At 45.9% G+C, this 13,728-nt stretch overlaps 1 protein-coding gene across 1 annotated transcript in view; it reads left to right on the top strand.

The window, feature by feature from the left end:
- LOC144494686 (cadherin-related family member 2-like) overlaps window positions 1–13,728 on the top strand; it is a 123,032-nt gene that overhangs the window by 74,727 nt on the left and 34,577 nt on the right. Inside the window, exons 15-17 of the mRNA XM_078213886.1 lie at window positions 5,310–5,470; window positions 9,027–9,129; window positions 12,557–12,645. Of these exons, the coding sequence (XP_078070012.1) occupies window positions 5,310–5,470; window positions 9,027–9,129; window positions 12,557–12,645 (353 nt within the window). The remainder of the gene's footprint in view (window positions 1–5,309; window positions 5,471–9,026; window positions 9,130–12,556; window positions 12,646–13,728) is intronic.

Below are 13,728 nucleotides of genomic sequence, written 5' to 3'. Positions count from 1 at the left end.
TTTTCTGAGACTTGTTTTAGAAGCTGTTAGGGCTTCGAGCCCTCACAGCTTGGACCCACAAACCGCCACCCCTCATTACATGCCCCCTCTCCCCCCCAGGTCTTGCTGCCCCCTCCATCACTCTGGTTCTTCTAGGCCAACCTCATAACCACTCAACCCACATCTACCCTTTTTCTGTAGTTTTTCTATGTTTCTATTAGGTAGGCCTAGAAGGTAGGGATATGTTCGGCACAACTTGTGGGGCCGAAGGGCCTGTTTGTGCTGTAGTTTTTTCTATGTTTCTATTACCCTCAGCAGACCTCAGGAGCCATGTGGAGATGAAAAGAAATTAACCTCCAATGATTCAATTTGATTTGATTTATTATTGTCACATATATTGGGATACAGTGAAAAGTTTTGTTTCTTGCGTGCTAATAATGCTCTCACTCCTACAAACTTGGTAATGAAAACAAATCTTAAAACCCACTCGAAGTTTTTAAATCTGTTCAAGTGGTTAATCTCTTATATTCAGATTCTACATTGAAAACAACCAATCCTTTAATAGAGTCCTCCATTTCACTAATGGTAATGGATTGCCCATGTCATGCAGGAAGCCCGGCAGATTTGGATACAGACTTTTCTTGGACAAATCAGTGTGAATGGGGGATGGTGGTTAGGAATCTCCTGTAACCCTTCCCTAGCCTCTTGAACCCACCCTGCCCCAATCACCCATTTGCCGAGACTCCTGAACCAAGATCTACGCAAGCTCCTCAGCGTTGGGACTGACTTACATCCCAGCAGTGGCCACTGTGACCATAAAGTCTCATGGCATCAGTTCAAACATGGACAAGGAAACCTCCTGCTGATTCCTACCTATCACCCCTCTCTCCTGCCCCCAGCTGATGAATCAGGACTCCTCCATGTTGCTTGGAGAAAGCAAGTTGCTTGGGGACAAGGGCACAGAATGTGTTCATAGAATCATAGAAACCCTACAGTGCAGAAGGAGGCCATTCGGCCCATCGAGTCTGCACCGACCACAATCCCACCCAGGCCCTACCCCGACATATTTACCCGCTAATCCCTCTAACCTACGCATTTTAGGATTCTATGGGGCAATTTTTTAACCTGGCCAATCAACCTAACCCGCACATCTTTGGACTGTGGGAGGAAACCGGAGCACCCGGAGAAAACCCACGCAGACACGGGGAGAATGTGCAAACTCCACACAGACAGTGACCCGAGCCAGGAATTGAACCCGGGACCCTGGAGCTGTGAAGCAGCAGTGCTAACCACTGCGCTACCGTGGTCTGGATGGGGGTCTTCAATATCCATCACTATGAGTGGCTCGGTAGTACCATCACAGACTGAGCTGTCTGGGTCCTAAAGGAAGTTGTTGAGAGAACCAACAAGAGGGAAAAATGACTTCTCCACATCCTCACCAATCTACCTGTCGCAGGTGCATCTATTCATGACAGTATTGGTGGGAGTGGCCACCGCACAGTCCTTGTGTAGAGAAAGTCCAGCTTTCACATTGAGGATACCCGCCATTGTGTCGTCTGTCACTATCGCCATGCTAAACGGGATAGACTTTGAACAACTCTAACAACTCAAAATAGGACATCCATGAGGCACTGTGGGCCATCAGCAGCAGCAGAATTATACTCAGTAATAATTTTTAACCTCATGGCCTGGCATATCCCCCACCCTACCATTACCACCAAGTCAGGGAATCAACCCTGGTACAATGACGAGTGCAGGAGGGCATGCCAGGAGCAACACCACACATGCCTAAAAATTAGGTGTCAACTTGGCGAAGTACAAACAGGACTACTTGCGTGCCAGTCAGCATAAGCAGCAAGTGATAGAACTGAGTGATCCCACAACCAATGGATCAGATCTAAGCTCTGCAGTTCTGCCGCAGTTATGAATGGTGGTGGACAATTAAACAGCTCACTGGAGGAGGAAGCTCCACAAATATCCCCACCCTCAATGATGGAGGAGTCCAGCACATCAGTGCAAAAGATAAGGCATTCACAACACTTTTAGCCAGAAGTGTCGAATCATTTTGGCCTCCTCTGGAGGTGCCCAGCATCACAGATGGCAGTCTTCAGCCAATTTGATTCACTGCATATGATGCCAAGAAACAGCTGCAGGCACTGGATATTGCAATGGCTTTGGACCTGACAATATTCCAGCAATCGTACTGAAGACTTGTGCTCCAGAACTTGCCCTGACCCTAGCCAAGCTATTCCAGTACAGCTACAACACTGGCATCTACCCAATAATGTGGAAAATTACCCAGGCGTGTCCTGTACACAAAAAGCAGGACAAATCCAACCCAGCCAATTACCGCCCAATCAATCTATGCTCAATCATCAGCAAAGTGATGGAAAATGTCGTCGATAGTGCTATCTAGCAGCACCTTACTCAACAATAACCTGCTCACTGATGCTCAGTTTGGTTTCTGCTAGGACCACTTAGATCCTGACTTCATTACAGCCTTAGTCCAAACATGGACAGAAAAGCTGAACACAAGAGGTGAGGTGAGAGAGGCTGTCCTTGACATCAAGGCACCTGAGCAAAACTGAAGTCAGTGAGAACCAGGGGGAAAGCTCTATGCTGGTTGGAGTCATACCTGGCACCAAGCAAAATGGTTGCTGTTGGAGGTCAACAAGTGCCAGGCAATGACAATCTCCAAGAGCGAATCTAACCATCACCCCTTGACATTCAGTGCATTACCATTGCTGAATCCCCCATTATCAACAGCCTGGGGATTGCCATTGACCAGAAACTGAGTTGGGCCTGCCTGATAAATACTGTGGCTACAAGGCAGGGCAGAGATTGGGAAATCTGCGAAGAGTAACTCATCTCCTGACTCCCAAAAGCTTCTCCACCATTTAGACAGGAAGGAGACAAAAGGCGGGTAACTATAGGCCGGTCAGCTTAACGTCTGTAGTAGGGAAAATGCTGGAATCCATTATTAAAGAGGAGATAGCAGGGCATCTGGATAGAAATGGTTCGATCAATCAGACGCAGCATGGATTCATGAGGGGAAAGTCGTGCTTGACGAACATGTTGGATTTTTATGAAGATGTGACTAGGGCGGTTGATGGAGGAGAACCGGTGGATGCGGTGTTTTTGGATTTCCAAAAGGCGTTTGATAAGGTGCCCCATAAAAGGCTGCTGAAGAAGATTAGGGCACACGGAGTTGGGGGTAGTGTGTTAAAGAGGATTGGGGACTGGCTATCCGACAGGAAGCAAAGAGTCGGAATAAATGGGTGTTTTTCCGGTTGGAGGAAGGTAACTAGTGGCGTGCCGCAGGGATCGGTACTTGGGCCGCAACTGTTTACCATTTATATAGATGATCTGGAGGAGGGGACGGAGTGTAGGGTAACGAAGTTTGCAGACGACACAAAGATAAGTGGAAAAGTGAATCGTGTGGAGGACGGAGAAGATCTGCAGAGAGATTTGGACAGGCTGAGTGAGTGGGCGAGGATATGGCAAATGGAGTATAACGTTGAGAAATGCGAGGTTATACACTTTGGAGGAAATAATAACAAATGGGATTACTATCTCAATGGAAACAAATTAAAACATGCTACCGTGCAAAGGGACCTGGGGGTCCTTGTGCATGAGACGCAAAAGCCCAGTCTGCAGGTACAACAGGTGATCAAGAAGGCAAATGGGATGTTGGCCTATATTGCGAGGGGGATAGAATATAAAAGCAGGGATGTCTTGATGCACCTGTACAGGGCATTGGTGAGGCCGCAGCTGGAATACTGTGTGCAGTATTGGTCCCCTTATATGAGGAAGGATATATTGGCATTGGAGGGAGTGCAGAGAAGGTTCACCAGGTTGATACCGGAGATGAGGGGTTTGGATTATGAGGAGAGGCTGAGGAGATTGGGTTTGTACTCGTTGGAGTTTAGAAGGATGAGGGGGGATCTTATGGAGACTTATAAGATAATGCGGGGGCTGGATAGGGTGGAGGCGGAGAGATTCTTTCCACTTAGTAAGGAAGTTAAAACTAGAGGACACAGCCTCAAAATAAAGGGGGGTCGGTTTAAGACAGAGTTGAGGAGGAACTTCTTCTCCCAGAGGGTGGTGAATCTCTGGAATTCTCTGCCCACTGAGGTGGTGGAGGCTACCTCGCTGAATATGTTTAAAGCGCGGATGGATGGATTCCTGATCGGTAAGGGAATTAAGGGTTATGGGGATCAGGCGGGTAAGTGGTACTGATCCACGTCAGATCAGCCATGATCTTATTGAATGGCGGGGCAGGCTCGAGGGGCTAGATGGCCTACTCCTGCTCCTATTTCTTATGTTCTTATGTTCTTCCAAACCCCTGACCTCTGGCACCTTGAAGGACAAGGGCAGTGGATGCATTGGAACACCACAACCTGCAACTTCCCTTCCAAACCACACACCATCCTGAGTTGGAAATATATTGCCGTTCCTTCACTGTCACTGGGTCAAAATCCTGGAACTCCCTACCTAACAACACTGTGGGTGTACCTACACCTCTTGGACTGCAGCGGTTCAAGAAGGCAGCTCACCACCACCTTCTCAAGGGGCATTTAAGGATAGGCAATAAATGCTGCCTAGCCAGCGGTGCCCACATGCCATGAACTAATATAAAGAAAAACAATAAGGGGACACCCATTGGGATGGTGGGAGCTTTCCCCCTGACTATTAACTGGAGGGAGGGGTGCACAGACCATGCCCCCTTAAAATCCAGCCCTATGCCATCCCCCTATGGGACCCTGGGTTGATGAAAACCCTCTCCTCGTTGTTCATCTTGTGAAAGATCAGCTGGAAGAAGGCAATGGGATTCAGGTCCAGATTGAAGGGAGAGGCTGCAGCTTAACTATTTTTTTTTAAATCACTTAGCATTTGGACCCAATTTAACAATTTCTTTTTGGGATCTATAGCCAAAACAAAATTGGACCATTGGCTCCATTTGATCCACCTCAGAGTAAATCTGCCGGTTTGTTAGCATTTCATGAAATATGCACCTATCGAGTTTCATTATTGAAACAGAAATCAGACCGTGGCCTTGGAAATGAACAATATAGATTTATGTTTTTAATAAAAATAGAGTAAAGACCACTTGTAGGTGATTAATTATATGAGTCATTGCTGCAAGTTTCCCTTTGTCCCAGTTATGTGTGCCCAACCTTTTTATGTGTGTGCTTGGATATATTAGACTTCCACATCCAGCTCAGCACTCCACAGAGCAAGGTTTAACAGCAGTAAATTAAACATATAGATTTCAGTTGGGTGTCGCATGATTCATTGGACAGTTTTTATGTTTCTATATGCACGTTTAGGCCACTGACCGGGATGTCGGGAAGAATGGCATTCTTACATTCCACATTGCCGAAGTCACATTTTCTCCAACTGATGCGCCGCCACTCAACAAAACAGCAGAAGAATTTTTTTATATTCAAACCTCTTTAAGCAGCGAGTATGTATGGGAGGGCAGCCTACGGTAAGTAACAGCCAACTTGGACTTCTGTCATTGCCAGTGAATGGGTTTAAGAATGATGGTTGAAGTTACATTCTGCGATATTAGTGTACAAATATATCAGCCCTGGGTTTTGACCCCTCTTATCACACCCTACCCCCCACCCCCCCCTCCCCCCCACCCCCTCACGCCCAATCTCCCCATTCCATGCCTGATGAGAATGGGCAAGCAGGTGGTTCCAAAGAAGCAGCATGGCACTTACTGGAGTCACATTGTGCACTGCACTGCCCTGCATGTCTAATTCAACAGACATGTTTCAGATAGCCTCATTCAGATTCAAGCAGCGCACACACACACACACATGCACACGCACATGCATGCATACACACGCACGCACGCACACATGCTATAGTTAAGAAAGCCCACCAATGCCTCTACTTTCTCAGAAGACTAAGGAAATTTGGCATGTCCGCTACGACTCTCACCAGCTTTTACAGATGCACCATAGAAAGCATTCTTTCTGGTTGTATCACAGCTTGGTATGGCTCCTGTTCTGCCCATGATGGCAAGAAACTATAAAGGGTCATGAACAAAGTCCAATCCATCACGCAAACCAGCCTCCTATCCATTGACTCTGTCTACACTTCCCGCAGCCTCAGCAAAGCAGCCAGCATAGTTAAGGACCCCACGCACCCCGGACATTCTCTTTTCCACCTTCTTCCGTCAGGAAAAAGATACAAAAGTCTAAGGACTCATACCAACTGGCTCAAGAACAGCTTCTTCCCTGCTGCCATCAAACTTTTGAGTGGACCTACCTTGCACTAAATTGATCTTTCTCTACACCCTAGTCATGACTGTAACACTACATTCTGCACTCTCTCCTTTCCTTCTCTATGTGTGGAATGCTTTGTCTGTATAGCGCCCAAGAGACAATACTTTTCACTGTATACTAATACATATGAGAATAATCAATCAAATCAAACATGTACACACGCGCGCACACACACACACGCGTGCACACATGCACACGCACACGTGCACATACACACGCACACACCCTGGGCAGGAGAGGCGGAAATGCTCAACTCATTTACAAGGTACCTGGATCCATAGAATCCCTACAATGCAGAAGAGGCCAACCAGCCCATCGAATCTGCACTGATTCTCCAAGTCTGCACCAACTCTACCTAGCTCCACTCCCCCAATCTATCCCTGTGACCTTGCACATTGACCATGACCAGTCCACCTAACCTGCACATCTTTGGATCTGCATCTGAAGTGCTGTAACCTGCAAGGCTACAGACCAGATAATGGAAAGTGGGATTAAAATGGATGGCTAGTTTATTTTTCTCTTTTCTAGCCAACCCATACATGATGGGCTGAATGGCCTGTTACTACACCATAACTTTTCTATGGTTCTATGGTTCTCTGATAGGAAAATAAGATGGGAAGAGGACATAAGGAGGCCACAAAGAGACAGAGATTGGTTAAGTGAATGGGCAAAAATCCGACAAATGGAGTATAATGTGGGTAAATGTGAAACTGTTCATTTTGGCAGGAAGAATAAAAAACAAGCTTATTATCTAAATGGCGAAAGATTGCAGAGAGATTTAGGTGAATGAACCAGTGCATGAATCTCAAAAGGCTAGAATGCAGGTACAGCAAGTAATTAGGAATTCTAATCGAATGTTAGCATTTGTCGTGAGGGGAATTGAATAGAGAAGTAGGGAGGTTATGCTTCAGTTATACAGGACATTGGCGAGCTCACATCTGCAGTGCGATGTTCAGTATTGGTCTCCTTGCTTAAGGAAGGATGTTAACGCAGTAGCAATTCGGAGAAAGTTTACTAAACTAATACCTGGAATGGGTTGTCAGATAAGGAAAGATTGGACAGGGTAGACTTGTATCTGTTGGAGTTCAGAAGATAGGTGACTTGATTAAAACCTATAAGATCCTGAGGGGTCCTGACAGATTGAATATGGAGAGGATGTTTCCTCTTGTGGGAGAATCTAAGATTCATGAACAAAACATTAAAGAACTGGCGGCTGATTTTCACGACATCCATAAAGCTGTACCATTGAAAATTTGCATTAGAGATTCCATGTGTACTTCACAAGATGGGGTTTTCGCCCTCTGTCCCCACTACCCAATTGTGGTATGCTTTCCAGTGGTTGAGATGGCTCGCCAGTGGATGCCAGCGGGATCTTCCAGTCCCGCCAACGTCTATGGTGTTTGGCGTGGCTCGCCCATCCTGCCGCCGGGAAGCCCACCTCATGGGGTTGCCTTTGGCGAGACTGGAAGATCCCGCTAGTGGGAAAGACCGGAAAACCCCACCCTACATCTTAGAAGCAATCGCATTAGGAATAACTTCCGGCTTCTGCAAATGATGGTTCTATTTGGTGCTCTACTGGGCGGCTGCTGTAGATGTCACTAGAGAGCCTCGATCACATCCTGTTGTAGTGAGTTCCCCATTCTTAACCACTCTCTGCTTAAAATCAATTTGAAGCAATTCCTCTTTGTTTTCTGATTGGATTCATAACCTTTCTGTAAGTTCAACAACCCACGGCGACTCACGAGAGTGTGACCAAACAAAATAGAGCCAAATCAGAAGCTATTAGGACAGGTGATCAAAGACTTGGTTATAAGGAACGCCATAAAGGAGGAGAGACAGAGACAAGGAGAAGCTTAGGAGAGAGAAATCCAGAGGTTCGGGCCTGTGGCATCTGAAGAAATGGCCAGATCAAGTGTAGTTCTTGGTCCTGCATCTGGTCTTGGCCAATGAGCTTATACTGAGGCTTCAACTGAAGCAATTTTTTTCAAAGCCATGTGGGCCGTTTGGCTAAGATGAAGCTCAAATCAAGCCCGGGAGGGGCTGAAGTGCCTCATCCTATCAGCTTGGATCTTGTTTGATCGTGCCCAAGATGGGAGGAATGGCCTGTCTTGTCAGCTTGGATCTGTTTTGAATTGGATATTGATTGGGAATAAAGATGTGCAGGTTAGGTTGATTGGCCATGCTAAAGTGCCCTTTCATGTCAGGGGGACTAGCAAGGTAAAATACATGGGATTAAGGGGAGAGGGCCTGCGTGGGTTTATGGTCAGTGCAGACTTGATGGGCCAAATGGTCTTCCTCTGCACTGTGGGGATTCTATGATAAAGTACCAAAAGGTACAAAAAAAAAGTATGGTGGACAAAGGGATGAACACAGTAAGAAGTCTCACAACACCAGGTTAAAGTCCAACAGGTTTATTTGGTAGCAAAATCCACTCGCTTTCGGAGCGCTGCTCCTTCGTCAGGTGAGTGGGAGTTCTGTTCACAAACGGGGCACATAAAGACACAAACTCAATTTACAAAATAATGGTTGGAATGCGAGTCTTTATAGGTAATCAAGTCTTAAAGGTACAGACAATGTGAGTGGAGAGAGCATTAAGCACAGGTTAAAGAGATGTGGATTGTCTCCAGACAGGACAGTTAGTGACATCAGGACAAAGTGATGCACAGAGGCCAGAGAGTACCTGCAATAACAGATCGAATGTATCTGAAACCAGAACACAGTCTGAGCAATTACCTGTTTTACTTTCAGGATAAGAAATCATTTGGACTTTACACGGAAGGGGAGCTGGAAGGTAAAGGTTGTTGTTACTGATGGAGGATTACCCAGCAACACTGCTCATCATCTATTAGAAGTAAGTTTCGATGTGACAGCAATGCTCTCTCAGCGCTCTTCAACATTTTGAATTTGGGATTGGAAAGCACAATAGCACAGAAGATGTGTGTTCAGAATGATGGGGACTATTTCTTTTGCGACTATGTATGACGACATCGTAAGGATGTTCACAAAGATTTCTTCAGCTTGATATTCCTTCCTAAGTTGTAAATACCTTCCTCACCTTTCTATGAAGAGGTCAAAATTCCGCAACTCCACAATCCTCATAAATGACTTTCAGCGCTGATTCCCATTCCATACTCCGCCCCACCCACCCTCATCCCTGTGAAGAACCCAGGAAACTGCCCATGTAACCAGGGGCATATCTCAGGCATCCACCTGGTGCCCCTCCTAATTCCCATCTATTTTTCAGGTGGAGGTAGATAGATTCTTGGGCAAGAGAATCAAAGGTTATTGAGGTTAGATGGAGAACGTGGAACGTGGAATGTGGAATATGGAATGTGGTCAGCCACGAACTTATTGAATAGCGGTGCATGCTCGAGGGGCCGAATGGCCTACTCTCTGCTTCTATTTGTATTTCATGTGCTGCCCCTCATTGACATCATCAGAAAACACATCAGGCTTTCACAGACACTAACACCACCCCCCACTCTCTGCTTTGACACTCAATTGAAGGAAGCAAATGTACTGTAGCCAAATTTACAGATAACACAAAAATAGGTGGAGAGACAATTTGTGAGAGGGATTCACATAGTTTATGGTGAAATATTGATGAGCTGAGTGGGTAAAATGTAGGCGAATAGATTATACTGTGGAAAAATGTGAAGTTGTCCATTTTGGAAGGGAGAACAAAGGAACAACGTATTATTTAAATGGAGAAAGACTGCAGAAAGCTCCAACACAAAGGGACTTGGGGGGTGCTTGTGCACAAAATACAGGAAGCTAACACACTGCTGCAGCAGGTAATCAGGAAGGCTAATGGAATGTTGACTCTTATTTCAAGGGAATTGAGTATAAGAGTAGGGAAGTCTTGCTGCAACTGTACAAGCTACTGGTGAGACCACAGAACTGTGTACAGTTCTGGTCACCCTATTATAGAAAGGATATTATTAAACTAGAAAGAGTGCAGAAAAGATTTACTAGGATGCTAACGGGACTTGATGGTTTGAGTTATAAGGAGAGGCTGGATAGACTGGGGCTTTTTTCTCTGGAGCGTAGGAGGCTGAGGGGTGACCTTATAGAGGTCTATAAAATAATGAGGGCATAGATCAGCTAGATAGTCAACAGCTTTTCCCAAAGGTAGGGGAGTCTAAACCTAGAGGGCATAGGTTTAAGGTGAGAGGGGAGAGATACGAAAGGGTCCAGAGGGGCAATTTTTTCACACAGAGGGTGGTGAGTATCTGGAACAAGCTGCCAGAGGAGTAGTAGAGGCAGGTACAATTTTGTATTTTAAAAAGCGTTTAGACAGTTACATGGGTAAGATGGGTATACAGGGATATGGGCCAAATGCGGGCAATTGGGACTAGCTTAGGGGTTTAAAAAAAAGGGGGAGATGGACAAGTTGGGCCAAAGGGCCTGTTTCCATGCTGTAAACCTCTATGACTTTATGACTCTATGACTCACATCTGGAGTAACTGTGAGCAGTTTTGGTCCCCTTAATTGAGGAAAGATATTATTTCATTGGAGGCAGTTTGGAGAAGGTTCACTATGATGAATCCGGGTATGGAGGGATTGTCTTATGGGGAAAGGTTAAACAGGTTGGAACTCTACTCATTCGAATTTCGAAGAATGAGAGGTGATCTCATTGAAACATAGGCTTCTTAAGGGGCTTGACAGGGTAAATACTGAGAGGATGTTCCCTCTCATGGGATGAGAGGTCTCAGAATAAATGGGTGCTAATTTAGGATGGAGATGAGGAAGAATTTTTTCTCTCAGACTGTTGTGCATCTTTGGAATTCCTTGTCACAGAGAACTGTGGAGACAGAATCCTTGTGTGTATTTAAGGCTGAGATAGATAGATTTTTGATCAGTAAAGGAGTCAGGGGTTACAGGGAACGGGCAGGAAAGTGGAGGTGAGGAATATCGGATCAGCCATGATCCTGGTGAATAGCAGATCAGGCTTGAGGGGCCGAACGGCCTACTCCTGCTCCTATTTCCTATGGTCAATCCTGCATAAACAGAAACTTCCTTCCACCAAATATTGGAAAGATAAAATCAAATTACTGCAGATCCTGGAATCTGATGAAGAATCATCCAGTCTTGAAATGTTGGCTCTGTTCTCTCTCCACAGAGGCTGTCAGTCCTGCTGAGATTTTCCAGCAGTTGTGTTAAATGTTGGAAAGACTGGTTTTCAATCCCCACCACAAACTCCATTCCTATGCCAGCAACTCAAACCCTCTCCCTCTCTCCATAATATCAGCCATCTCCACCACTGCCGTAATTCGTCCACCCCCGAAGCCCTCATCCATGCGTTTATTACCACTAGACTTTACTGTTCCCAAAGCTCTCCTGGATAGCCTGCCATCTTCCACCCTCTGTAACCTTGAGCTCTTCCAAAACGCTGGATCCTGGATCCTAACATGCATCAATCTCTTTCACCCATCATCCTGCTCGCTGACTTACCCTGATTCCCAATCTGATAACATCCTTCTTTCAAATTTCTCCGTGGGCTCTTCCCTGTTTGTCTCTGTAACTTTGCCCCTAATATCTTGCCCTTTAGAATCCATACTTCTCTCCCAGTGAGAACATACTCAATTTATCTCACCAGTATGACCAAGGAGGGCAGGAATCTTGACCAGGAAGTGGGTGCTGGGGCCTACCCAATGTCAGAGGTGCCCCTCCTTGATCTCTTCAGTCAGAGGGTCAAAATGTTGCCAGAAATGATCGCTGTTCTTCAGGGATCCAAATTTTGTGCCTTCATCAAATCGTGTTGCAGGCCTGTGTCCTCACTTAGGCCGCAGACACATCTACCGTAAGGTGATGCACTACATCTCGTCTCCTCCGGTATACTGCTAACAGTGGGAGGGGGGGCATCTGGCCTCAGAATTCCTGCCCCAGCCCAGCTCCATCTCCCTCTAGGCCATGATTTCAATGGGTAAAGGCTCTGCCCCTTACAAGCACCCACAGAAACAGATGAAATGAGATCTTGCTGTGCTGCAGGGGAGATCTTCCCCATTGGCTATCTTAAGCTTCTATTCAGTTCTCAAATTGTCAGGCTAGGTCAAGACTCCTACATGGAGCATAAGTTTAATAATATTGGAATAAAAGCTTTGATGCAATTGGTGTAGAGATTTGTTCTGTACCTAACCAATGCTTTTTGATGTCAAATATTTAAATTCCTGGCACCCTACAGATTCCAACTATTATACCCATATCCACTGGTCAAATAAATATTAATGTAAAGGTATCATTTACCATGTGTAGCTAATACAATATTTTCTCTTCAGGTCTTTGTTGTTGATGGGAGCAGTAAGCTACAATTAGTCTTTGACAGTCCACCAGGAAGTGTGCTCCTCAATGAGAAAGAAACACTGCGGTAAGCCAGAGTAACTAGATCTACCTATTAAAATTGTTCAATAACTTGTAGAATTTACAGGAGCAGTACCGGTTAATCAGTTGCGGCTTGTACAGTAGGCGAGAGCTTTCCTTGACCTCGTCTGACCTGAATTCATGAGACTCCATCGATCCCGTGGACGCTGCCACCCGACTGCATAATATTGTGCCTGTGTCTTATGGTTTCATTTTGCCGCAGGAATAGGACAAACCCCAGGATGTCAGGGGTGGGAAAGCAGAATACTGTGGAAACTGGAAATCTGAAATTAAAAGGGAAGATGTTGGAAATACTCAGCAGGTCAGGCAGCATCTGTGGAGAGAGAAACCAAACTAATGTTTCAGGCCTGTGACCCTATGTCAGAACTGGAAACAGTTCAGGGATATAATAGGTTTTGAGCAAGGAGGGGATGGAAAGACGGAGGCTGAGGGGAGATCTGATAGAGGGCTACAAAATTGTGAGAGGCATAGACAGGGTGGACAGCCAGAGGCTTTTTCCCAGGGTGAAAGCGTCAATTACAAGGGGGCACAGGTTCAAGCTGAGAGGGGGAAAGTTGAAGGGAGATGTATGGGGCAAGTTTTTCACCAGAGAGTGGTGGGTGCCTGGAACACGCTGCCAGAGGAGGTGGTGGAGGCAGGCACATTAGCAACATTTAAGAGGCACCTGGATGGGTACATGAAGAGGGAGGGAATGGAGGGATATGGACCGAGTAAGGGCAGAAGGTTATTTTTGTAGTTTAGTTAAGGCATCATGATCGGCACGGGCTTGGAGGGCCGAAGGGCCTTGTTCCTGTGCTGTACTTTTTACTTTGTTCTTTGTTAGGACAAAAGGAAAGTCTGTGTGATGCACTATCAATCAAGCCAAGACTAGTTGTGAGCAAGACAAATAGGCTTTTATTAGCAAGAACTTGGAGCCTTCCCTTTCGGAGATCTGGTCTGTACTGAAGGCTAGGGGGAGGAGCCACCGCCTTTATACCCGGACCAGGGGGAGGAGTCTTGGGCGGAACCGACAGGGATGTGCCACATATACAGGTAATAATAAATACTAACTAACAGTGGTTAACCACCA

Source organism: Mustelus asterias, chromosome 6 (assembly GCF_964213995.1).
Source record: "Mustelus asterias chromosome 6, sMusAst1.hap1.1, whole genome shotgun sequence".
Lineage (NCBI taxonomy): Eukaryota > Metazoa > Chordata > Chondrichthyes > Carcharhiniformes > Triakidae > Mustelus > Mustelus asterias.
This window is presented reverse-complemented; position numbering and strand designations above follow the sequence as displayed.